Raw genomic sequence first — 27360 nt, 5'->3', positions numbered from 1 at the left:
TCACCATGTCTAAGGTGAGATGTTTATCAAGGCACGCCAGCTCATTCAATAGAGCAGGGCAGAGTCCCTGATGGAAAACAGCTTTTAGAGCTGGCTCGTTCTATCCGCTGGATGCTGCAAGAATTTGGAAATCTAGCGCATAGTCAGGGACTCTCCTAGAGCCCTGTGTGATGGTCAATAGGCTCTCACCGACCTCAATTCCCTCAGGTTCATGATCAAACACATGCTTGAATAGTGCAAGGAAATGATCATATGAGGTTGTGTGCTCCCCTCCAGTCCTCCACACCACGCTGGCCCACTGCATTGCCTTGCCGGGCAAGAACGAAAGAAACCTTGCAATCTTATGTTCGTCAGAGACATGTTGGATCGTAGAGAAGTACATGGCGCAGTGAAGCAAAAATCCCTTACAGCTGCGCACATCCCTGGCGTATTTCTCCAGGCATGGAAGCGAAAGCACGGAACTTGGGGGGGATTTCAGGGCACATTGGAAGGGCCTGCAACATCACAGCAGCTAGCTGAGCCATCTTGGTATTGAGATTGGCGAGCATCTGCTGATGTTCCCCCAAGAGGCACCCCTGAGCACTCAGAGCAGTTTGCCTCGCCTCTTCTGCTGCATCCATAGTGACGAAGTATCCTGTCAGGATGCAGGTACTTATGGATGTATGTGCAGGGGAGAGCAGGGAAAGCAAACTGGAAACAAAGCCAAAACACGAGACTAGAATCAAGGTCGTGGGACAGGCAAGGGTCGATTGATTGGTAGACGAGGCAATGCAGACAGGGCTAGAGAATAACAAGAATGATACAAGAGCGAGGGTCGAGAACACAATAAAGCAGGCAGTGGAATAAAGGCTCAGTATGACAGGAATGAGCACTGAATGATACTTCACATCGAGTGAGAGTGGGAGAGGTGTTTATATAGCAGGGGCTGATGAACCAGGAAAAGAGTGACAGGTGTATTTAAAAAAAACAGGTGATAGAGGGTGCTGTGGTTCATGGGTGTTGTAGTTCTGAGTGGCTATGTTTGTAGTTGGGTTCAGACTGGCGCTCTCAACAGCATTACTGACAGCATCATCTGAGTTTGAAATTATGAAACCAGTGTGATGGATAATTAGAGCTACATTTCACAAATGTTCCTTCAATAACACAAGTAACAAACATTACTTTGTTTGCTTTTACTAATGGTGTCCATAAACATTTCTTCTTGTCCCATTCTCCATTTAACTCTTTAATTGATATGAGTGATGTTATTATTCTTATTAATAGCCTGTGGTCACACTTTAGGACTGCAGTTGACTTGCTGACTTTAGGACTGCAGTTGACTTGCTGACTTTGGGACTACGGTTGTCATGAACGGTTTTGCGCTCGGGTTTCTGTCGGTGGGGGGTTTATACGTAGCATCAACGAAGCTGACTTTATGTTAGGACTGTTAATGTTATAGTCATGTTGTCTGTTGTTGCCCAGACGGGGATGGGTTCCCTTTTGGGTCTGGTTCCTCTTGAGGTTTCTTCCTCATGTCATCTGGGGGAGTTTTTCCTTGCCACCGTCGCCACAGGCATGCTCATTGGGGATAGATTAGGGATAAAATTAGCTCATATTTTAAGTCGTTCAAATTCTGTAAAGCTGCTTTGCGACACTGTTTATTGTTAAAAGCGCTATACAAATAAACTTGACTTGACTGTGAAGACAGTCCAAATTTTATGATGATCTTGTTGCTATTGCCTTGACTCACCAATGGCGTTGTAGAGAGGTTCTCCAGTCTCTTTGTCCCACACCAATGTTGTCTCTCTCTGATTGGTGACTCCAATGGCTGTGTTAAAGAGAAAAAATTCTATTTCACTTTCTTAAAATGAGGCCCTCGTGGAGGAGCACAGCTGATAATGAAACCAAACATAGAGATAAATACACACACACACACACACACACACACACACACACACCTTTAATGTTGGTGATGTCAATGTTGAGTTCAGAGAGTTTCTCACTGGTCCTCTCGATGCACTCATACACAGACTGTAGGATCTCCTTAGGATCTTCTTCCACCCATCTCACAGCAAAAAACAGCAGATGACACAGGAAGTTAATACTGTATATATATATCCATCCATCATCTGTAGCCGCTTATCCTGGGCAGGGTCACAGGCAAGCTGGAGCCTATCCCAGCTGACTATGGGCAAGAAGCAGGGTACACCCTGGACAAGTCACCAGGTCATCGCAGGGCAGACACATAGAGACAAAAAACCACTCACATTCACACCTACAATCAATTTAGAGCCACCAATTAGCCTAACCTACATGTCTTTGGACTGTGAGGGAAATCGGATCACCCAGAGGAAGCCCACACAGACATGGGGAAAATATGCAAACTCCACACAGAAAGGCCCTAGTCAGCCACTGGGCTCAAACCTAGGACCTTCTTGCTGTGGGGCGACAGTGCTAATCAATATACCACCATTTGTATCCACAGTCACTGGATATGAGCAATTGCATGCTCTGATTGGCTATGCTATTACTAGGCTGTCAGCTCCTGTACCATGAGTAAAGAAAAACAAAATGGCAGAGCGTTTTGCTGAACCAGCTGAGGACAAAATAAAAACTCTCCACAAAAACAAAACCCCAAAAAATACAAAAAAACCCAACAAAATATGGAATGAAAGTATTTGATGGTAAGAACATAGCTTTTTTATTTTTCAAGAATTATTGTTATAGCATTTTTCACAAATTGCAACTGTCATTTTATTGGCTTGTTTCCATTCTTCATCTTTAAGCATTAAAACTTGTTGATTTTTTTTAGACTGGTTCAAAAGCTCAAAGAAGTTTGAAAATTACATAACTGAAATGTTCAAGGAAGAATTAAATAAATGTCGAAAGCTATTCTATACCTCAGCACAACAGCAAGATGGCACTTTCTACAAAAAAAACAACATTAAAGTCAATTCTTGCAGCCACAGATTGGTTTTTAAGAAGTCTGCCTAAGTGGAAATGATTTTTGTTGGATGTTTTGTATAAAATTTGTATTTATCGTATTTGCAAAAAATAAAAATGCTCTGTTTCTCAAAATCCAGTGAATGTGGACATAATAAAAGAATTAGGCCACTCAGTCTTATCGTACATGGCTTATAGCCAACTTGGGGATAAGCACCTCATCAACTTTTAGCTCATGTACGACTCGATTTTGTAGAATAATTGTTTTATGTATACACTGGCAGGTTACCCGGGGGAGGGTGAAGCTCAGACGTAATATTTTTTAGTATGTGATATACAATATATTAAAAACAAACAATTCTAGTTTTATATTATTTAATACAGCAACACAAATATGAGATATATACATTTCTCCTGGGAAAATATTTTCATTTTGTAGATTTTTACATTTCAGGTTCTGATTAAATATGCTGTGTTTATATATATATATATATATATATATATATATATATATATATATATATATATATATATATATTATGGCATGCCGTTCAGGAAATTAATCTTTGAATATATGGAATGAATATATATATATATGAGAAAAGGGGTTTTCAGAGTAATATAATAGTCAGTGGGAATGGTGGCGAGAAGATATCCACCAAGAAATTGAAAATACTTTGTTGCTACATATTTCATACTTCATCCAAACATCCACCACCCAGGGGCCCACTGGAGACCCCCTGGGGCCCAAATATGGAATTTTTTGGAGTTCTGCCAAATTGTGGCTATCTCCTATATCTAGGTGCCAAGTTTACTGAAGATCTATCAAGGGTTTGTGTTGATAAATGTAACATGAAAGGCATTGAGGGAGAGGGTAGGTGGATATTGTGCCCCCTAGGGACCTCCCTGGGGCTCGTACATGAATTTTGCTTACTGTATATCTGCAAAATTCTGGGTCATGCCCAGACCTACTTGCCAAATTTGGTGAAAACCCGTCGAGAAATGGCGACATTAGCACAAGACAAACAAACAAACTTTGCTACTTATTACATAGGAATTAATACTAGTGCATCTCAAAAAATTAGAATACCATGAAAAAGTTCCTTTTTTTCATAATTTAATTCAAAAAGGTAAACTTTCATATATTCTATATTCATTGCATGTAAAGTGAAATATTTAAAGCCTTTTTTGTTTTAATTTTGATGATTATGGCTTATAGCTCATGAAAATCAGAAATCCAGTATCTCAAATTATTAGAATATTCCCTAAGATCAATCAAAAAAAGGATTTACAATACAGAAATGTCCAACTTCTGAAAAATATATTTATTTATACACTCAATACTTGGTTGGGGCTCCTTTACCATGAATTACTGTGTCAATGCAGTGTGGCATGGAGGTGATCAGTCTGTGGCACTGCTGAGGTGTTATTGAAGCCCAGGTTGCTTTGATAGTGGCCTTCAGCGTATCTGTATTTTTGGGTCGGGTGTTTCTCATCTTCCTCTTGACAATACCCCATAGATTCTCTATGGGGTTCAGGTCAGGCAAGTTGGCTGGCCAATCAACACAGTAATATCATGGTCAGCAAACCATTTGGTAGTAGTTTTGGCACTGTGGGTAGGCGCTAAGTCCTGCTGGAAAAGGAAATCAGCATCTCCAAAAAGCTCGTCAGCAGATGGAAGCATGAAGTGCTCTAAAATCTCCTGGTAGATGGCTGTGTTGACTTCGGACTTGATAAAATACAGTGGACCAACACCAGCAGATGACATGGCACCCCAAATCATCACAGACTGTGGAAACTTCACACTGGGCTTCAAACACCTTGGATTCTGTGCCTCTCCACTCTTCCTCCAGACTCTAGAACCGTCATTTCCAAATTAAATGCAAAATGTACTTTCATCTGAAAAGAGGACTTTGGACCACAAACAGTCCATTTCTTCCTCTCCTTAGCCTAGATAAGACACTTCTGACATTGTCTCTGGCTCAGGAGTAGCTTGATATTAGGAATGCGAAAGTTGTATCCCCTTTCTTGAAGATGTCTGTTCGTGATGGGTCTTGATACACTGACACTAGCCTCAGTCCACTCCTTGTGAAGCTCTCCCAAGTTCTTGAATCAACTTTTCTTGACAATCCTCTCAAGACTGCGGCCATCCCTGTTGCTTGTGCACCTTTTCCAGCCACCCTTTTCAGCAATGACCTATTGTGGCTTACCCTACTTGTGGAGGGCATCAGTGATCATCTCCTGGACAACAGTCAAGTCAGCAGTCTTCCCCATGATTGTGGTTGTGTGTACTGAACTAGACCAAGAAATACACTGTGTTCATACTGTTTTACTCAAACTCGAAATGAAATATTCTAATATTTTGAGATGGGTTTTTTATGCTTTTTTACTGTATGCCATACTGATTAAAATTAAAATAGAAAAATGCTTGAAACATTTTAGTTTATGTGTAATGAGTCTATAATATATATTTTCACTTTCTTAAATAACTGATGGAAAATATTGAACTTTTTCACAATATTCTAATTTTTTGAGATGCACTAGTATATATACACACACATACACACACAGTGGGGCAAAAAAGTATTTAGTCACCAATTGTGCAAGTTCTCCCACTTAAAAAGATGAGAGAGGCCTGTAATTTTCATCATAGGTATAAATCATAGGTATACCTCAACTATGAGAGACAAAATGAGAAAAAAAACCCAGAAAAATCACATTGTCTGATTTTTAAAGAATTTATTTGCAAATTATGGTGGAAAATAAGTATTTGGTCAATAACAAAAGTTCATCTCAATACTTTGTTATATACCCTTTGTTGGCAATGACAAAGGTCAAACGTTTTCTGTAAGTCTTCACAAGGTTTTCACACACTGTTGCTGGAATTTTGGCCCATTCCTCCATGCAGATCTCCTCTAGAGCAGTGATGTTTTGGGGCTGTCGCTGGGCAACACAGACTTTCAACTCCCTCCAAAGATTTTCTATGGGGTTGAGATCTGGAGACTGGCTAGGCCACTCCAGGACCTTGAAATGCTTCTTACGAAGCTACTCCTTCGTTGCCTGGGCAGTATGTTTGGGATGATTGTCATGCTGAAAGACCCAGCCATGTTTCATCTTCAATGCCCTGGCTGATGGAAGGAGGTCTTCACTCAAAATCTCACGATACATGGCCCCATTCATTCTTTCCTTTCCACGGATCAGTCGTCCTGGTCCCTTTGCAGAAAAACAGCCCCAAAGCATGATGTTTCCACCCCCATGCTTCACAGTAGGTATGGTGTTCTTTGGATGCAACTCAGCATTCTTTCTCCTCCAAACACGACAAGTTGAGTTTTTACCAAAAAGTTCTATTTTGGTTTCATCTGACCATATGACATTCTCCCAATCCTCTTCTGGATCATCCAAATGCTCTCTTGCAAACTTCAGACGGGCCTGGACATGTACTGGCTTAAGCAGGGGGACACATCTGGCACTGCAGGATTTGAGTCCCTGGCGGCGTAGTGTGTTACTGATGGTAACCTTTGTTACTTTGGTCCCAGCTCTCTGCAGGTCATTCACTAGGTCTCCCCGTGTGGTTCTGGGATTTTTGCTCACCGTTCTTGTGATCATTTTGACTCCACGGGGTGAGATCTTGTGTGGAGCCCCAGATCGAGGGAGATTATCAGTGGTCTTGTATGTCTTCCATTTTCTAATAATTGCTCCCACAGTTGATTTCTTCACACCAAGCTGCTTACCTATTGCAGATTCAGTCTTCCCAGCCTGGTGCAGGTCTACAATTTTGTTTCTGGTGTCCTTTGACAGCTCTTTGGTCTTGGCCATAGTGGAGTTTGGAGTGTGACTGTTTGAGGTTGTGGACAGGTGTCTTTTATACTGATAACGAGTTCAAACAGGTGCCATTAATACAGGTAATGAGTGGAGGACAGAGGAGCCTCTTAAAGAAGTTGTTACAGGTCTGTGAGAGCCAGAAATCTTGCTTGTTTGTAGGTGACCAAATACTTATTTTACCGAGGAATTTACCAATTAATTCATTAAAAATCCTACAATGTGATTTCCTGGATTCTTTCCCCCCATTCTGTCTCTCATAGTTGAAGTGTACCTATGATGAAAATTACAGTCCTCTCATCTTTTTAAGTGGGAGAACTTGCACAATTGGTGGCTGACTAAATACTTTTTTGCCCCACTGTATATATCTCATCTCATTCTCATCTCATTATCTCTAGCCGCTTTATCCTGTTCTACAGGGTCGCAGGCAAGCTGGAGCCTATCCCAGCTGACTACAGGAGAAAGGTGGGGTACACCCTGGACAAGTCGCCAGGTCATCACAGGGCTGACACAGACAACCATTCACATTCACACCTACGGTCAATTTAGAGTCACCAGTTAACCTAACTTGCATGTCTTTGGACTGTGGGGGAAACCGGAGCACCAGGAGGAAACCCACGCGGACACGGGGAGAACATGCAAACTCCACACAGAAAGGCCCTCGTCGGCCACAGGGCTCAAACCCGGACCTTCTTGCTGTGAGTCGACAGCGCTAACCACTACACCACCGTGTAGTGGTCACGATTGTTTTACTGGGAAAATGTCACTTGTATTTTTCATACAAGCTACAGTGGAAATAAAAAGTGTACACACCCCATTAAAATGACAGGGTTTTATAATGTAAAAAAAATGAGATGACAATAAATTATTTAAAAACTTTTCCCACCTTTAATGTGCCCTATAACCTGTACAATTCAAATGAAAAACACAAATCTGTTCGGGAGAAAAACATAAAAAATAAAAAATAAAAAATAAGCTGGTTGCATAAGTGTGCACACCCTTAAACTAATACTTTGTTGAAGCATATTTTGATTTAATTACAGCATTCAGTCTTTTTGGGTAGAAGCAGTCCTTGCAAAAAATCTCCCAGCCTTACTTGCCCAATAGGCAAGCAGCACCCAAAACATACTTGCCTGAAAAACAATTCCACTTGCCCAGAGCTTTATTTTATTTTGGAGAGGACAGAATGCAGTTGATTATATATATATATATATATATATATATATATATATATATATATATATATATATATCAGTGGCGGCTGGTAGTCTTTCAAACAGGGGAGGCTGGTCGGTTACGATATTTCCAGATTTTAAAAGAAAAAAACACATCAATTTTGCCCATATTCTTGCCTCTGATCTGGCTGATTGTTGGCAGGGTCACAAACTGTGAAATAACAGGTTCTTTTGGCCCATTAGCCTACTGTCCAATATACATGATGATGGTGTTGGGGGGGGGGTATATTTTAACATTTTATATTTTAAAATTGTGGCATGTTGTTTAAAAATTGATCATTATTGAAAGCAGCTCTTTGTCAGGAACCTCAGCAGTAACAGCAGAGTGTTCTGGAATAGGCACAAGCACTGACCTTGGGGAGCCAAACATAGAGCTGGGTGCCACACATTTCATTCAATGACACTTTCCCTATATTTTACTTATTTTGACTGAGAAATGTTTTACTGACAATTTTGATAACCCTTCACTTTTAATCCAGGTCTGTAGTGTGAAATGTTCTCGGCTGTGTTTTTGTTTAAAAATGTTTTCCAAATTGTAGCTGTGTTTAATTCATATCCAGAAAAAGATATATTCCAATATATATTTCATACGGAATGAAATTGAACTTGTAACTTTTATAATGTCTTGCAAAAGTATTCATCACCTTGGTGTTTGTCCTTTTTTGTCGCATTACAAGCTGGAATTAAAATGGATTGTTGGGGGGTTAGCACCATTTGATTTACACAACATGCCTACCACTTTAAACATACAAATGTTTTTTTTTTTTTTTAACTGTGACACAAAAAATAATTAAGATGAAAAAACAGAAATCTGGAGTGTGCATTGGTATTCATCCCCTTTCTTATGAAACCCATAAATCAGAGCTGGTCCAACCAATTCACTTCATCTCATCTCATTATCTCTAGCCGCTTTATCCTGTTCTACAGGGTCGCAGGCAAGCTGGAGCCTATCCCAGCTGACTACGGGCGAAAGGCGGGGTACATCCTGGACAAGTCGCCAGGTCATCACAGGGCTGACACATAGACACAGACAACCATTCACACTCACATTCACACCTACGGTCAATTTAGAGTCACCAGTTAACCTAACCTGCATGTCTTTGGACTGTGGGGGAAACCGGAGCACCCGGAGGAAACCCACGCGGACATGGGGAGAACATGCAAACTCCGCACAGAAAGGCCCTCGCCGGCCACGGGGCTCGAACCCGGACCTTCTTGCTGTGAGGCAACAGCGCTAACCACTGCACCACCATGCCGCCCCCAATTCACTTCATAAGTCACATAATTAGTTAAGATCCACCTGTGTGCAATCAAAGTGTCAGATGATCTGTCACATGATGTCTGTATAAATCAACCTGTTCTGGAAGGATGCTGACTCTGCAATATGATTAAGCAAGCAACATGAAAACCAAGGAGCACTCCAAACAGGTCAGAGACAAAGTTGTGGAGAAATATAGATCAGCGTTGGGTTATAAAAATATCCCAAACTTTGAATATCCTACAAAGTACCATTAAATCCCTTATAGCAAAATGGAAAGAATCTGGCTCTACTACAAACCTGACAATAGAAGGCTGCCCACCAAAACTCACAGACCGGGCAAGGAGGGCATTAATCAGAGATGCAACAAAGACAACAAAGAGAACACTGAAGGATCTGCAAAGATCCACAGTGGAAACGGGAGTATCTGTCCATCAGACAACTTTAAGCTGTACACTCCACAGGTGGGGGCTTAATGGAAGAGTGGCCAGAAAAAAAGCCATTGCTTAAAGAAAAAAACAAGAAAACACATTTGGAGTTGGAGCATGTGGCAGGTTCCCCAAACACATGGAAGAAGATTCTCTGGTCAGATTAGACTAAAATTTTAACTTTTTGGCCATCATGGGAAATGCCATGTGTAGCACAAACCCAACACTTCCCATCACCCTGAGAAAACCATTCCTACAGTGAAGCATGGTGGTGGCAGCATCATGCTGTGGGGATGTTTTTCATCTGCAGGGACAGGAAAGCTGGTCAGGATTGAAGGAAAGATGGATTGTACTAAATACAGGGTAATTCTGGGGGAAAACCTGTTTGAGTCAGCCAGAGGTTTGAGACTAGGATGAAGGTTCACATTCCAGCAAGACAATCCAGCAGGACAATGACTCAAAACATAGTGTTAAAGCTACACTGGATTGGTTTAAAAGGAAACATTTCAATGTCCAGACCTCAATCCTCAATCACAGAGAATCTGTGGCATAACTTGAAGATTGCTGTACACCAGCACAAACCATCTAATTTGAAGGAGTTGGAGCAGTTTTGCCTTGAGGAATGTGCAAAAATCCCCGTAGCTAGATGTGCTAAGTTAATAGAGACATACCTGAAGAGACTTACAGCTGTAATTGCAGCAATTTGTAGAGGTGGCTCTACAAAGTAGTGACTTTGGCGGTGAATATCTATGCACACCAGATTTCTGTTTTTTTCATCTTAATTATTGTGTCACCAAAAAAAAAAAAAAAACCTATTTGCAGCTTTAAAGTGGGAGGCATGTTGTGTAAATCAAACAGTGCTAACCCCCCAAAAATACATTTTAAATTCCAGCTGGTAACGCGACAAAACAGGACAAACACCAAGGGGGATGAATACTTTTGCAAGACACTGTGCATATATGCAGTTCAGTAATGCAATAATGGACTGTCAGGAAATTCTGTAAGAAAATATATACCTTTGAACTGCTTTTGTTAAAATCTGAGGAAAATAATGGAACTTCCTGTAAGTGTTTAATGTAAATTTCTGAGGAAAGACTGCCATGTGTGAATATGTTGCACAAACCCAGTATTGTTCTGATAATATCCATTCTACAGTATCTTTGTGTGATTGTTATCTTAAGCAGAAAATCTGAAACAGTTGTGTGAACTGACTTAAACAAGGGCATCAAAAAAGTATTTTAGATTAAGCAGGGTTGCCTAGATTTTAAGGAACAAGCTTCAGAGAAAAAATATTATCTATATTATATTAATTGACTAATATTGATCATGTAATAAGTCTACATTAACTCAGCACCTAAACATTTAAATGATCATTATTTAATACCGTCCTTTTTAAAAGTGTGAAATTGGAATATGTCAGATTAGTAAACTGCAATATTGGATTATGTTTATTACAGCAAGAAATGTTCAAACCTTTAATGCCATACAGACTGTGGCAGCAGGGGTGTGACCTAGCGTCAGTTTGTGAATGGAGGGCAGGGCCAGGGAAGGTGAGTGGTAAAGTCAATGCACCTGTGGTTAATTAATGTTGTGTGTCTGTGTTGTTGCAGTGACAGAGGATAGAAAAGGAGAGAGAGAGCAGAGAGAGGGGTCTCTCCTGACCAGAACATGTGTGTGTTGCACGTGTGACTGTGTGTGAGCAATGAGTGAGTAAAGCTGAAAAGCAAGAAAATAAGTAAAATAAAAAGTGTGTGTGTGAACATCAACTTCCACCTGCTGTGCTTCTGTACTCCACCTACATCAGGGATACAGTGTACAGTGGTGCCGAAACCCGGGAGTACAGAAGGGAACCCCCACATGGAGTCCTCCCCATTCAAGGAACTCATCCATGCCCTCACAACCACCCAGCAGAACCAGTATCAAGCGCTGACCACCCTCCAAAAGGAGCAAAAGCAACGCTTTGAACCCTTGATGCTGGCCCAGCAGGAAGATCACCAGGCATTCCGGTATCTGCTCGCATCAGCAGGGGCTTCGACCGCCACCACAGCGGACCCTCCTCACATCATCCTTGTGAAGACGGGCCCGCATAACAATCTGGAAGCGTTCCTTGCTCTCTTTGAGCAAGTGGCCAAAATGTGGGGGTGGCTGCTTGAGCAGCGCGTGGCGCGCCTCCTCCCGCCACTGACTGGCAAGGCACAGCTCACAGTGCAGCAGCTCCCTGCTGACAGCCAGCTCCCTGCCGACAGCCAGCTCATGTATGCTGACCTAAAGAAAGCCATCCTTCAGCGTGTCGCCAGTGCTTCCAGATGCTGATGTTGGAGGAGGTCGGCCGGCCGTTTGCATTTGGCCAGCAACTCTGGGATGCCTGCTGGTGGTGGCTGAGGGCCACACCTGATGGGATCACAACACTGATGGGATCATCAATCTGGTGGCACTGGAACAGTTCATCTCTTGACTTCTGGAAGGAACGGCGGAACGGGTCCAGTGTCATTGCTCAGCATCGCTAGAACGAGCCATCAAGTTGGTGGAGGACCATCTGGAGGCGGTTCCAATGGCAGGAGGACAAGAAGCCTCTCCTTGTTTCCTTTCTCTCTCTCTCCTTTTCTCCCCTCTCTCTCTCTCTTTCCCTTCCCCACCCCATTCCCCCACCACAGAGGCAGCAGCTGGCCCCTCCCCAGTTGGCCCATCGCACCCATGGTGTTCTCCCATCTCCCTCTTCCATGTCTGTGTCTTCTCCCCCTCAGGTGAGTGATGCCCATAATGCCAGTGCAGAGGGAAAGCCTGGGCCCGTGTGATGGCACAGTGGGGAACCGGAGCATTTCCAGAGTCAGGGCTCCGCGATGGAGGTGGGAGCTGTGATCCGGATCCCCGACACACTAGAGACCACCCCGATCGGGCCAGAATATATCGCATACTGGAAAGTGTTCAAGGGGATACATGTCACGCGTTGGTGGATTCCGGTTATATTCAGACCTCAATTCCCCAAAGCCGGGTGCAAGGTGAGGCACTGGGGAGAGCACAAGCAGTGAAGGTGTTGTGTGTGCACAGGAATGTTCACAATTATCCTCTAGTGTCTGTCCATATTCTATTCCGGAGGCAAAAGCATAGAATTAAGGCAGCGGTTAATCCTAGTCTCACCCACTCACTGTTTTTGGGAACTGATTGGTCAGGGTTTCGAACCTTAATGGAATATGTAGTTGGGAGTGGGTCCTGCAGTAAAATGTCATGGGGGGAGCCCGGTGTGGCATTGACTGGAGAAGATGTGAGAACAGTGTAGTTTCTGTAGAGGAAAGTCTGGATGCCCTAGGTGGAGTTAGTAATCCCCCAACTCCGGCATTAGAGCCTTACAGCGGGGCAAATGGGTGACGACTCGGTGGCATAAGTGTAGAGCCAAAGCTACCGCTGAGGCTCGTCCATGGGAGCACCACTCCTCTCTGCGTCATGTGTCGAACAGGTTTGCTCTCCTTAGTGACGCACCTGCTGAGAAACCTGAAAGAGCTCTGGTTATAGGGGACTCTATCATATGGCACGTGAAATTAGCTCAGCCATTATGGGGAACCAGCAGCTTTAGTCAGGTGTATACCGGGAGCCAGGGTGCCAGACATAGCAGGTAATCTTAGGGTCCTAGGCAAGCACAGGTTCTCAAAGATAGTTATCCATGCAGGAGCTAATGATATACGCCTTCGTCAGTCTGAGGTTACTAAGAGTAACTTTGTAGAGGTGTTTAAATTAGCGAAGGTGATGTCTGATGCTGGAGTATGTTCTGGCCCCATCCCAATGCGGTGTGGCGATATAGCTTACAGCAGGTTATGGTCACTGAACTGCTGGCTGTCCAGGTGGTGCTCTGAAAACAGTGTGGGCTTTATAGATAATTGGGCTAATTTTGAGGGCACTGCTGGTCTGTTAGGGCAGGACGGTATCCATTCCACTCGGGAAGGTGCTGCTCTCATTTCCTGCAGCATAGGTCATAGTCTCAGGACAGGCCTAGTTAATTCCTGACAATCCAGAACCAAGGCCAGGGAGCAGATGAACAGGCTAAACCGACTGTCTGCTAGCTGCACAGAGTCGTCACTCAGGGTCCGCTACATTGAGACTGTGTCTGTTCCCCGGGCTAAACAAAAAGGTCGAAATTTTCAGAGAGTGTTCCAGTAACATAATCAATATAAAATTAGATCATACTGACTGTACAGCTGCTGCCAGCACCTTTGATCTAAAGGTGGGGCTATTAAATATTAAATCTCTTACATCTAAAGCGCTAATGGTTAATGAACTCACTACTGATCAGAAGTTTAATGTACTTTGTTGAAGTGAAACATGGATTAAGCCAAATGAATATATAGCACTAAATGAAGCGAGTCCTCCTGGATACAGTTATATACACCAGCCTCGTCAAACTGGCAGAGGAGGAGGCGTTGCGGTTATTTATAATGATGATCTAGGTGTAACACACAAACCTGGTTATAAATTTAATACATTTGAAGTTCTTCATACTCATATAATGTATGTAGCCTCGAAAAATAAGTCTACCCAGTTAATTCCATTGCTTATTATTTACAGGGCCCCGGGGCCATATTCTGAGTTTCTTTCTGAATTTGCAGATTTTATCACAGATCTGGTTATTTCCTTAGACAAAGCTTTAGTTGTCGGAGATTTTAATATTCACTTCGATAACCAAGAAGACCCTTTAAAAACAGCGTTTGTGTCCATTTTAGATTCAGTAGTGATTAATCAGAATGTCATAGGACCGACCCATAATGGAGGTCACACCCTTGATCTAATACTAACATTCAGGTTAAAAGTAGACAATATAGTCATACTTCCACAGTCTGAAGTTATCTCAGATCATTATCTCATCTCATTCAAAATCTGTCTGAGTAATAATATATGCACCTCACCACACTACTGTATTAAACGTACATTCACGTCAACTACTGCACACATTCACGTCAACTACTAACTTTATAAATTATCTCCCAGAGTTATCAACTTTGATCGGGTCACTGTCAGCCCCTGCAGAACTTGATCAGGCAACTGAATGCTCAGAGTCAACGTTCCGCCATACTTTAGATAATGTAGCTCCTCTTAAAAGGAAAATGGTCAGAGACAAAAAATTAGCACCCTGGTATAATGATGACACTCGCCCTTTAAAATAGGCCACTAAAAAATTGGAACGTAAATGGCGTCAAACAAAATTGGTAGTGTTCAAATTAGTGTGGAAGGAGAGCTTCCTGAAGTATAGAAAATCTCTTAGTGCTGCGAGATCAACATATCTCTCCTCTCTAATAGAAGATAACAAAAATAATCATAGATTCCTATTTAATACTGTAGCAAAATTAATCAGGAATAAGTCCACTATATACACATGCACACCTACAGTATGTAATAGCAACGATTTCATGAATTTTTTTAATGACAAAATTGAGAATATCTGACAAAAAATTCAAACTACTAATTTAAGGTCAGACAATGTAAGTGACCTTGTAATTAACAATATAACTGTATCAGATCATCAATTAGAATGTTTTACTCCCCTTAGAGAAACTGAATTACTTTCATTAATCTCGGCATCAAAAGCCTCAACTTGCATACTAGATCCCTTACCTACATGTCTATTCAAACAGATAATACCTGAAGTAATTGAACCGCTTCTAAAAATAATAAATTTTTCTCTCACGATTGGCTATGTACCCAAATCCTTTAAACTAGCAGTTATCAAACCCCTGATTAAAAAACCTGACCTTGATCCCTGTCAGCTGTCCAATTATAGGCCAATATCAAACCTCCCCTTTATCTCCAAGATCCTTGAAAAAGCTGTGGCACAGCAGTTATGCTCATATTTACATAAGAATAACATCCATGAAATGTATCAGTCAGGATTTAGACCTAATCATAGCACAGAGAAAGCTTTGGTTAAAGTTGTAAACGACCTACTGTTGGCGTCTGATCAGGGCTGTGTCTCGCTGCTTGTGTTGCTTGACCTTAGTGCAGCATTTGATACCACTGATCATTCCATTCTTCTGGATAGACTAGAAAATGTTGTGGGAGTTAAGGGAACGGCCCTCCCCTGGCTCAGCTCTTATTTAACTGATCGTTATCAGTATGTTGATATAAATGGTGATATTTCTAAACGTACTGAGGTAAAGTTTGGTGTTCCACAAGGTTCTGTCTTGGGTCCACTGCTTTTTTCTTTATATATGTTCACCAAAACCCCTATGGAGAAAAATCCGAGGACCGTGACGTCACCCGGGATGACGCAGCCGGGGCCCCACCCTGGAGCCAGGCCCGGGGTTGGGGCTCGTATGCGAGCGCTTGGTGGCCGGGCCTTTGCCCATGGGGCCCGGCCGGGCTCAGCCCGAAGAGGTGACGTGGGCCCGACCTCCTGTGGGTTCAACACCCACAGAGGTAGCAGTAGGGGACTGGTGCAATGTGGATTGGGTGGCAGTCGAAGGCAGGGGCCTTGACGACCTGATCCCCGGACACAGCGGCTGGCTGTTGGGACATGGAATGTCACTTCGCTGGGGGGGAAAGAGCCTGAGCTTGTGTGGGAGGTTGAGAGGTACCGGCTAGAGATAGTCGGGCTCACCTCCACGCACAGCTTGGGCTCTGGAACCCAGCTCCTCGAGAGGGGCTGGACTCTCCACTTCTCTGGAGTCGCCCGTGGTGAGCGGCGGCGGGCTGGTGTGGGCTTGCTTATAGCTCCCCAGCTCAGCCGCCATGTGTTGGAGTTTACCCCAGTGAACGAGAGGGTCGCCTCTCTGCGCCTTCGGATTGGGGAGAGGGCTCTTGCTGTTGTTTGTGCCTACGGCCCAAATAGCAGTATAGAGTATCCAGCCTTCTTGGAGTCCCTGGGAGAGGTACTGAGGAGTGCTCAGACTGGGGACTCCATTGTGTTACTGGGGGACTTCAATGCTCATGTGGGAGATGACAGTGACACCTGGAGGGGCGTGGTTGGGAGGAACGGCCTCCCCGATCTGAACCCGAGTGGTGTTTTGTTATTGGACTTCTGTGCTAGTCACGGTTTGTCCATAACGAACACCATGTTCGAGCATAGGGGTGTCCATAAGTGCACGTGGCACCAGGACACCTGAGGTCGGAGGTCAATGATAGACTTTGTAGTCATTTCATCTGATCTCCGGCCCTATGTCTTGGACACTCGGGTGAAGAGAGGGGGTGAGCTGTCAACTGATCACCACCTGGTGGTGAGTTGGATCCGCTGGCGGAGGAGGAAGCTGGACAGACCTGGCAGGCCCAAACGTATGGTGAGGGTCTGCTGGGAACGTCTGGCCGAGCACTCTGTTGGGGAGGTCTTTAACTCCCACCTCCGGGAGAGCTTTTCCCAGCTTCCGAGGGAGGCGGGGGACATTGAGTCTGAGTGGACCATGTTCTCTACCTCCATTGTGGACGCGGTTGTTCGGAGCTGTGGCCGCAAGGTCTCCGGTGCCTGTCATGGCGGCAATCCCCGAACCCGGTGGTGGACACCAGAAGTAAGGGATGCCGTCAAGCTGAAGAAGGAGTCCAATCAGGCCATGTTAACCTCCAGGACTCCTGAGGCAGCTGACGGGTATCGGCAGGCCAGGCGTGCTGCAGCTCGGGCAGTTGCGGAGGCAAAAACTCGGAACTGGGAGGAGTTCGGGGAGGCCATGGAGAAGGACTATCGGTCGGCCTCGAAGAAATTCTGGCAAACCGTCCGGCGCCTCAGGAGGGGGAAGCAGTACTCTGCCAACACTGTTTACAGTGCGGGTGGGGAGCTGTTGACCTCGACTGGGGACATTGTCAGGCGGTGGAAGGAATACTTTGAGGATCTCCTCAATCCCACCGTCATGTCTTCCACTGAGGAGACTGAGGCTGATGACTCAGAGGTGGACTCGTCCATTACCCAAGCCGAAGTCACTGAGGTGGTTTGCAAGCTCCTCGGTGGCAAGGCACCGGGGGTGGATGAGATCCGCCCTGAGTATCTCAAGTCTCTGGATGTTGTGGGGCTGTCTTGGTTGACACGCCTCTGCAACATCGCGTGGCGGTCAGGGACAGTGCCTCTGGAGTGGCAGACTGGGGTGGTGGTCCCTCTTTTTAAGAAAGGGGACCGGAGAGTGTGCCCCAATTATAGGGGAATCACACTTCTCAGCCTCCCAGGGAAGGTTTACTCCAGGGTACTGGAGAGGAGAATTCGACCAATAGTCGAACCTCGGATCCAGGAGGAACAATGCCGTTTTCGTCCTGGTCGCGGAACACTGGACCAGCTCTATACCCTTCATAGGGTGCTCGAGGGTTCATGGGAGTTTGCCCAACCAGTCCACATGTGCTTTGTGGATCTGGAGAAGGCATTCGACCGTGTCCCCCGTAGTATTCTGTGGGGGGTGCTTCGGGAGTATGGGGTTCGGGGCTCTTTGCTAAGGGCTGTCTGGTCCCTGTACGAACAGAGCAGGAGTCTGGTTCGCATTGCCGGCAGTAAGTCAGACCTGTTCCCAGTGCATGTTGGACTCCGGCAGGGCTGCCCTTTGTCACCGGTTCTGTTCATAATTTTTATGGACAGAATTTCTAGGCGCAGCCAGGGGCCAGAAGGAATCCTGTTTGGGAACCACAGGATTTCATCTCTGCTTTTTGCGGATGATGTTGTCCTGTTGGCTTCTTCAAACCAGGACCTTCAGCATGCACTGGGGCAGTTTGCAGTCGAGTGTGAAGCGGCTAGGATGAGAATCAGCACCTCCAAGTCCGAGGCCATGGTTCTCGACCGGAAAAGGGTGGCTTGCCCTCTCCAGGTTGGTGGAGAAGTTCTGCCTCAAGTGGAGGAGTTTAAGTATCTCGGGATCTTGTTCACGAGTGAGGGAAGGATGGAGCGTGAGATCGACAGGCGGATCGGAGCAGCCTCTGCAGTGATGCGGTTGCTTTACCGGTCCGTCGTGGTGAAGAAGGAGCTGAGCCAAAAGGCGAAGCTCTCAATTTACCGGTCGATCTATGTTCCGACTCTCACCTATGGTCATGAGCTTTGGGTAATGACCGAAAGGACAAGATCGCGGATACAAGTGGCCGAAATGAGTTTCCTTCGCAGGGTGGCTGGGCGCTCCCTTAGAGATAGGGTGAGAAGCACAGTCACTCGGGAGGAGCTCGGAGTAGAGCCGCTGCTGCTCCACATCAAGAGGAATCAGCTGAGGTGGCTCGGGCATCTTTTTCGGATGCCTCCTGGACGCCTCCCTGGGGAGGTGTTCCAGGCATGTCCCCCCGGGAGGAGGCCCCGGGGAAGACCCAGGACACGCTGGAGGGACTATGTCTCTCGGCTGGCCTGGGAACGCCTCGGTGTTCTTCCCGAGGAGCTGGCCGAGGTGTCTGGGGAAAGGGAAGTTTGGGCTTCCCTGCTTAGACTGCTGCCTCCGCAACCCGGTCCCGGATAAAGCGGAAGAAGACGAGACGAGACAAGACAAGCTCTGGGTGATATTATTCGTAAACATTGTATTAGTTTCCACTGTTATGCTGATGACACACAGTTGTATGTTTCTGCAAAACCTGATGAGAGACACCAGCTTAATAGAATTGAGGAATGTGTTAAGGACATTAGACACTGGATGCTTATTAATTTCCTTCTGCTTAACTCTGACAAGACTGAAGTACTTGTACTAGGACCACATACAGCTAGAAGTAAGTTTTTCATTCGAAACACACATTGATAACATTACCCGGATAGCTTTCTTTCATCTCAGAAATATTGCTAAGATAAGAAATTTAATGTCACTACATGATGCGGAAAAACTAGTTCATGCTTTCGTTACCTCCAGGTTGGATTATTGTAATGCCTTACTGTCTGGATGTTCCAATAAGTGCATAAACAAGCTCCAGTTAGTTCAAAATGCAGCAGCAAGAGTCCTTACTAGAACTAGAAAATATGACCACATCACGCCTGTCTTATCCACACTGCATTGGCTCCCAATCAAATTTCATATTGATTATAAAATACTACTATTGACCTTTAAAGCACTAAATGGTCTCGCACCACAGTACCTGAGTGAACTTCTGCTCCTCTATGACCCGCCATGCCTACTTAGATCAAAAGGTGCAGGCTATCTGCTGGTACCTCGTATAGTGAAGGCTACATCAGGGGGCAGAGCCTTTTCTTACAAAGCCCCACAGTTATGGAACAGCCTTCCAAGTAATGTTCAGGAATCAGACACAGTCTCAGCATTTAAGTCTAGGCTGAAAACATATCTGTTTAGTCAAGCCTTTTGTTAATGGTGTTTATGAGGTAAAGGTGTAGATCTGGAGGGTCCTCAGACATAGAGTGTTTTGGTAAACTGGGATGTAAGGATGCTGTCAGTCCCCACTCGCTTGCTCACTTGAGTTTGTTGACGGTGTAGTGGCTGGCTGCTTTATGTCCTGGGGCTCCCTCATGCCTGTGTTACCTTCTAGCGCTCCCCTTTTAGTTATGCTGTCATAGTTAGTTGCCGGAGTCCCTGCTTGTACTCAGTGCAATATGTATACTATTCCTACTTATTCAGGTGACATTGGGCATAGCTAACAACCTGTGTTTTCTCTCCCTCTGTCTTCCCCCCCCCAAATCTGTCCCTCTGAGTTACATGGAGTCAACAGGAAATCTTTTGGTGGAGAGGGTGGAAACCTCGACTGGCTCTCATAGCCTGCAGGGAATTAGCCGTCAGACATTCTGTCGCATGTCCCAGACCTGGTGAAATGTAACTGAATTGTCTTGGCCAGCCCTAAGGGTCCCATCTGCATCTGCCTTCACTCACTCTGATCTATAATTCCAACTGTCTCATTGCTGAGGAGTGTGCACCCATCACCCATTCAAGCATCCAGCCAGAGCAGGTCATGATATTTTTTAACCATATTAACATGCCATTGTTGTGTATTATGCCTGATGTCAGGACTCTCGTCTCTGCAAGCCTACCACACAGACTTAATACTTGTGTTATTTTTAGACATTGACACCTGTTGCCTACACTTATTCAGGTGACATTGAGCATACCTGTGTTTTCTCTCCCTCCCCCCCCCCCCCCCCCAAATCTGTCCCTCTGAGTTACATGTCGGTCCTGGGATCGAGATGCTGACCTCTTCTGCTCCTCGGACCTGCTTGATCCATCCTGGTGCCCTGTGTCTGGTTGGAGTCCCATCGCATCGCTCCTGTGGAGGATGGCCCCATGAGGACAGTTGAAAGTCACACCTGGAGGATGCTCTGGACTCTTACTTATGCTTTTATGGCTGAGGACTACAGTTGACTTGCTAACTTTAGGACTGCAGTTGTCATGAACAGTTTTGCACTCAAGTTTCCATCAATGAAGAGTTACGACATCAACGAAACTGACTTCATGTTAAAACTGTTAATATTATAGTCATGCTGTCTGTTGTTGCCCAAATGAGGATGGGTTCCCTTTTGAGTCTGGTTCCTCTCAAGGTTTCTTCCTCATGTCGTCTGAGGGAGTTTTTCCTTGCCACCATTGCCACAGGCTTGCTCATTGGGGATAGAGTAGGGATAAAATTAGCTCATGTTTTTAGTCGTTCAAATTCTGTAAAGCTGCTTTGCGACAGTGTTTATTGTTAAAAGCGCTATACAAAGAAACTTGACTTGACTGTCACAGAGTCATCGATGTCATCACCACCTCAGGGTCATACGAAGAGTGAGGAGCAGCTTGCCCCTCCTCCCGCTCTCGGGGATTCCCTTGAGGATTTTTCTTTAGAGCAGTCACGAGACGAAACTCTGCAGCTTGCATTTGACCAAGTGAGACTAATCGATGGTCAAACTCTCCAGCCAAATGCGGCACCCATCTTCCCATACTTTGCGATTATTAAAGATAGACTGTATCGATTGACGCAGAACACTCAAACCAGTGAACAAATAACCCAGTTGTTAATCCCTAAGAGCTGTAGGGAACTCATGTTCCATGCGGCTCACTTTAATCCCATGGCCTGATAGGGCAGGATAAAACACTAGTCCGAATAACGGCCTGATTCTATTGGGCAGGGATTTGCGGGGACAATCGTCGGTGGTGTGTGGCGTGCCACGAATGTCAATTAATAAATCCCGTGGCCACTCCAAAAGTGCATTTGTGCCCTCTCCCTCTAATCAAGACCCCCTTCAAGAGAATTGTTATGGATCTTGTTGGGCCATTAGATCAGTCAGTACAAGGATATTGCTTTATTTTAGTTCTGGTGGACTCTGCAACGTGATATCCAGAAGCGGTGCCTCTCCACAATATCTCAGCATGCAGTATTGCAGAAGCGCTCTTCTGTATTATCTCCCAGGTCAGGATTCTGAAAGAAATCCTGACAGACCAAGGCACTTAGTTTATGTCACACACACTGCGCGAACTGTATGAGTTGTTGGGAATTAAATCTATCTGCACCAACGTTTATCACCCACAAACAGATGGTTTGGTAGAGAGGTTTAATCAAACACTTAAAAATTTAATTCGAAAGATTGTAAGTGGAGACGCATGTAATTGGGACAGATGGCTTGAGCCCCTGTTATCTGCAGTACGAGAGGTCCTGCAAGCCTCCATGGGATTTTCCCCATTTGAATTATTATATGGGCAGAAGCCATGTGGCATCTTGGATGTGCTGCGGGAAAATTGGGAGGAGGGACCTTCACCTAGGGACCTTCACCTATGAAATTCAATAAGTTCTCAACCTGCATGCAAAGCTCCACACCCTCATGCACTTAACCCAGGAGAATTTGCGTCAGGCACAAGAACATCAAGCCCAGCTGTATGACAGGGGCACACACCTTAGAGAGTTCACTCCGGGAGACAAAGTACTTGTGTTATTGCCCACGTCGAGTTCCAAGTTAGGCGCCAAGTGGCAAGGGCCCTTCAAGGTTACACGGCGAGTTGGGGACATTGACTATGAGGTGAGGTGAATGGATAGGGGCGGGGCTCTACAAATATAGCACCTCAACCTATTAAAGCATTGGAATGAGGGGGTCCCTGTGGCATTGGCGTCAGTAGTTCTGGAGAAGGTGGAGTAGTCCGGTGGTCCTGGTACCCAAGCCCGACGCGTCGGTCCGGTTCTGTGTGGACAATAGTGTCCAAATTGCACACGTACCCAATGCCTCACATTGAGGAGTTGCTCAATCAGTTAGGTGTGGCTCACTTTTATTCAACACTGTATTTGACAAAGGGATATTGGCAGAGCCCCTTGACTCTTCTATCCTGAGAGAAAAAATATTTTTTCACACCGTTTGGATTACACCAGTTTGTTACGCTTCCTTTTGGGTTGTTTGGGGCTCCTGCTACATTCCAGCAGCTCATGGACAAGATCTTCCACCCCCACGCCACCTATGTGGCAGCCTACTTAGATGACAATCATATACACCAGCATAGGGCCATCCTAGAGTCGCTGAGGTGCGCGGGCCTCACAGCTAACCTAAAAAAAGTGTGCAATTGGGCAGGGGAAGTATGGTATCTGGGTTTCCACTTGGGTCATGGGCAGGTGCGTCCCCAAATTGACAAGACAGCAACACTTGCGGCCTGCCTGTGTTAGGGTTTTGCTGGGATTCGAACCTGGTTCGTTGGTGTGATAATCCAGCAAACCCCCACTAGGCCACCAGGGGGATGACTCAAATGCAGAGGCGTGAGGCGGAAGTAGAAAAAGAATCAAAAGGTTTATTTAAACTATATACACTATATACAGGGCAAAACAAAAGACAAAAAAAAACCAAAGAGTATAATCCAAAAGAAAAGCAAAGTGCAAAAATTCAAACGCTAAGAAGATCAAAAAACACAGTACAAAGGAAACTGGAGATAAACATAACAGCACAAAGACTCCGTGACAAGAGGACTGAACTCAGGGGTATAAATAGACAAACTAATTAAGGACACAGGTGAAGATAATTAGGCAATTAACACAAACACAAAACACAGGAACAGTGGCGGCCTCTAGAGGCCAAAATAAACACGACATGAAAAGGAAATAACAGCGGCCTCTAGAGGCCAAAACAGTCCTAGTCCTAACAGGACCCCCCCCTCTAGGAGCGTCTCCTGACGTTCCCAGGGCGATCCGGATGGGCCGAATGGAAGTCCCGACATAGTTCTTTATCAAGGACATCCCGAGCAGGAACCCAGCAGCGCTCCTCAGGACCATAGCCCTCCCAGTCCACCAGATATTGCAACCCGCCGCGGACCCGGCGGGAGTCAAGCAGGCGATTCACAGTGAACACAGTCTGCCCCTGGAAGATGCGGGGGGGTGGGGGGTTCCTAGGGGCAGGGGCATATGTAGACGTCAGTACGGGCCGTAACAGGGAAACATGGAAAGTGGGGTTGATCCTCAGAGTCCGGGGCAACTGGAGCCGGTAGGAGACAGGGTTCACCCTGCGCACCACCTTGAAGGGGCCAATGTAGCGAGGAGCAAGCTTGCGGTTCTCCACCCGCAGTGGAAGGTCCTTAGTGGACAGCCAAACACGCTGCCCAGGGCGGAAAGCGTGTGCAGGTCTTCTATGGCGGTTGGCCTGAGTCTGGTTGGTTCTGGAGGTCTGTATGAGGGTCTTCCTGACCTTGCTCCAGGTCTTGCGACACCGTCTCACATATTGGTTGACCGAGGGCACCCCCGCGTCCTCCTCCTGGTCCGGGAACAGAGGTGGCTGGAACCCGAATTGGCACTGGAATGGCGACAGCTTGGTGGCCGATGACTGCAGGGTGTTGTGGGCGTACTCCGCCCATGGCAGCCAGGTGCTCCACGATGTCGGGTTATCCATAGCCAGGCCTCGCAGGGTGGTTTCCAGGTCCTGGTTGAGCCTCTCCGTCTGACCATTGGACTGTGGGTGAAACCCAGAGGAGAGGCTGGCAGTGGCTCCGATGACCTTGCAGAACCCGTGCCACACTCGGGAGGAGAACTGGGGCCCTCGGTCTGAGACGATGTCCTGTGGAAGACCAAAGACTCGGAAGACATGATTAAACAAAAGTTTCGCAGTTTCAAGAGCAGAGGGGAGTTTGCACAGTGGTATGAAGCGGCAGGCCTTGGAGAATCTGTCAACTAAGACCAAAATGACCGTGTTACCTTGTGACTCAGGGAGACCCGTGATAAAGTCGACTGCCACGTGGGACCAGGGACGCCGGGGAATGGTCAGAGGATGCAGGAGACCCTGGGGACGCTGTCGTGGGTTCTTGGTTCTGGTGCAAACCTCACAGGACAGGACAAATGACCTTACTTCCTTCTCCATGTTAGGCCACCAGAAGCGTCTTTTCAGGAAGTCCAGGGTCCTCCGAGCTCCCGGGTGGGCGGTGAGAGGGGAAGAGTGACCCCACTGGAGAACCTTGGCCCGGGCTTGATGTGGGACGTACAAGAGGCCTGGTGGCCCCGTCCCAGGACCGGGGTCCTGGCGTTGGGCTCGTCGGACAGCCTCCTCAATACCCCAGCGGACAGGGGCCACAATCCGGGACACAGGGATAATAGGCCCGACTTCATTCTCCCTGTTAGTGGCAGAGAACAGTCTGGACAGTGCGTCAGGTTTGGTGTTCTTGGAGCCGGGGCGGTATGAGAGGGTGAAGTCAAACCGACTGAAAAACAGGGCCCACCTAGCCTGTCGAGGGTTCAGTCTCTTGGCTTGCTGGAGGTACTCCAGGTTCTTGTGGTCAGTCCAAACCAGGAATGGATGTTGTGCTCCCTCCAGCCAGTGCCTCCACTCCTCAAGGGCCAGTTTGACCGCTAGCAGTTCTCGATCCCCCACATCGTACCGGGACTCAGCAGGACTCAGGCGGTGGGAGAAGTAAGCGCAGGGGTGCAGCTTTCCTTCCGAACGTTGAGAGAGCACCGCGCCGACACCACTGTCCGAGGCGTCCACCTCCACGATGAATGGTTGGGAGGTGTCCGGGAGAACCAGAATGGGTGCCGTGCAGAAGCGGTCCTTGAGGTCTTTGAACGCCTTTTCTGCCTGAGGAGACCAGCCATAAGATCCACCTGTCCCTTTGGTGAGGTCTGACATGGGTGCTGCCACAGAACTGAAGTTCCTGATGAACTTGCGGTAGAAGTTAGCGAATCCTAAGAACCGCTGAACCTCCTTAACGGACTTGGGAGTAGGCCAATCCCGGACGGCCAGGGTCTTGGCAGGGTCCATTTGGAGTTGGCCTGTCCGTACAATAAATCCCAGAAAGGAGACCTCGGGAACATGAAATTCGCATTTCTGGGTCTTGGCAAACAGATTGTTCTGTAGCAGCCTCTGGAGAACCTGGCGGACATGGTGGCGGTGCTCCTGCACGGTCTTGGAAAAGATAAGGATGTCGTCGAGGTAGACAAAAACGTATAGGTTAATCATGTCCCTTAAGACATCGTTGATTAGGGCCTGAAAAACAGCTGGTGCGTTGGTGAGTCCGAAGGGCATCACCTGGTATTCGTAGTGCCCAGACGGGGTGTTAAAGGCAGTCTTCCACTCGTCTCCCTGTCGGATACGGATGAGGTGGTATGCGTTCCGTAGGTCCAACTTGGTGAAGACGGTGGCGCCTTGGAGCAGGTCGAAAGCTGTGGACATCAGCGGAAGGGGATATCGGTTGCGCACAGTGATCTTATTCAGGCCCCTGTAATCAATACATGGTCGGAGCCCCCCATCCTTCTTGCCGACAAAGAAGAAGCCGGCTCCAGCAGGTGAAGTGGAGGGTCGAATAAACCCAGAGACCAGGGCATCTTTGAGGTATTCCTCCATGGCCTTGCGTTCTGGCTGAGAGAGTGAAAACAGTCTGCCACGAGGAGGGGTAGTCCCAGGGAGCAAGTCGATGGCACAGTCGTAGGCCCGGTGCGGAGGAAGAACGGCGGCCCTGCTCATGCTGAATACCTCCTTGAGATCCCAGTACTCTGTGGGAACTTGAGATAACTCGGTGAGATCAGGGGGCTCGGCAGGAGACACAGGAGAGCTAGAGAGCAGACAAGAGGCATGGCATGCAGGGCCCCATTCCACAACCTGGCTTGTTACCCAGTCTATGCGAGGGTTGTGGCGAGTAAGCCAAGGAAGGCCTAGAATAACTGGGAACTCAGGTGAAGGAATCAGGTGCAGGGATATTTCTTCCTTGTGACCTTGAGACTGGAGGAAAACTGGAGAAGTAACTTGGGTGACTCTTCCATCACCTAACGCTTGGCCATCGAGGGCAGACACAGACAGTGGGACTTCAAGAGGTGCAGTCGGAATATTGATGCTTTGGGCGAAGTGAATATCCATAAAGTTCCCAGCCGCCCCTGAGTCTATCAAAGCTTGACAAGAGTGGACAGACTCACCCCAGGAGATGGAGACCGGGATGTAGATTCCTTGGCCAGGGAGTCCGGGAGAGAGGGTAGGCCCCGTCACAACCCTCCCTCGGCTGGACGGGGCGGTCCTTTTCCCAAGAGTTCGGGACATGATGCTCGGAAGTGACCAGGCTTGCCACAGTAGATGCAGCACTTGTCCCTCCTTCTGCGCTCCCTCTCAGATGCGGAGAGGCGAGTACGACCCACTTGCATGGGTTCTGGACAGTCACTGAAGGAGGTAGACGGTCTCCAGGTAGAGGTAGGGAGGCTGGGGGGGCTCAAGGCTTGGTGGCGTTCTCTCATCCTGTTGTCCAGACGAATAGCATGTGAGATGAGGGTTTCGAGGTCACTTGGGCATCCAATAGAGGCCAGACCGTCCTTGATGAGGTCAGACAGACCATGGTGGAAGGCTGACACCAGGGCAGTCTCGTTCCATCCACTTACTGCTGCGAGTGTTCGGAACGAGATGGCGTAATCTGCGACGCTTCCTCCT

At 46.6% G+C, this 27360-nt stretch overlaps 1 protein-coding gene across 1 annotated transcript in view; it reads right to left on the bottom strand.

Moving 5' to 3' along the window:
- LOC132892102 (glycerol kinase-like) overlaps nucleotides 1–27360 on the bottom strand; it is a gene marked incomplete at its 3' end in the record, with an annotated part of 205517 nt that overhangs the window by 121600 nt on the left and 56557 nt on the right. Inside the window, exons 3-4 of the mRNA XM_060930503.1 lie at nucleotides 1938–2044; nucleotides 1730–1807 (exon numbers count right to left, since the gene is read on the bottom strand). Of these exons, the coding sequence (XP_060786486.1) occupies nucleotides 1730–1807; nucleotides 1938–2044 (185 nt within the window). The remainder of the gene's footprint in view (nucleotides 1–1729; nucleotides 1808–1937; nucleotides 2045–27360) is intronic.

This window comes from Neoarius graeffei, chromosome 9, assembly GCF_027579695.1.
Source record: "Neoarius graeffei isolate fNeoGra1 chromosome 9, fNeoGra1.pri, whole genome shotgun sequence".
Lineage (NCBI taxonomy): Eukaryota > Metazoa > Chordata > Actinopteri > Siluriformes > Ariidae > Neoarius > Neoarius graeffei.
Note: the sequence above shows the minus strand (reverse complement) of the source record. Positions and strands in the feature narration are given on the sequence as shown.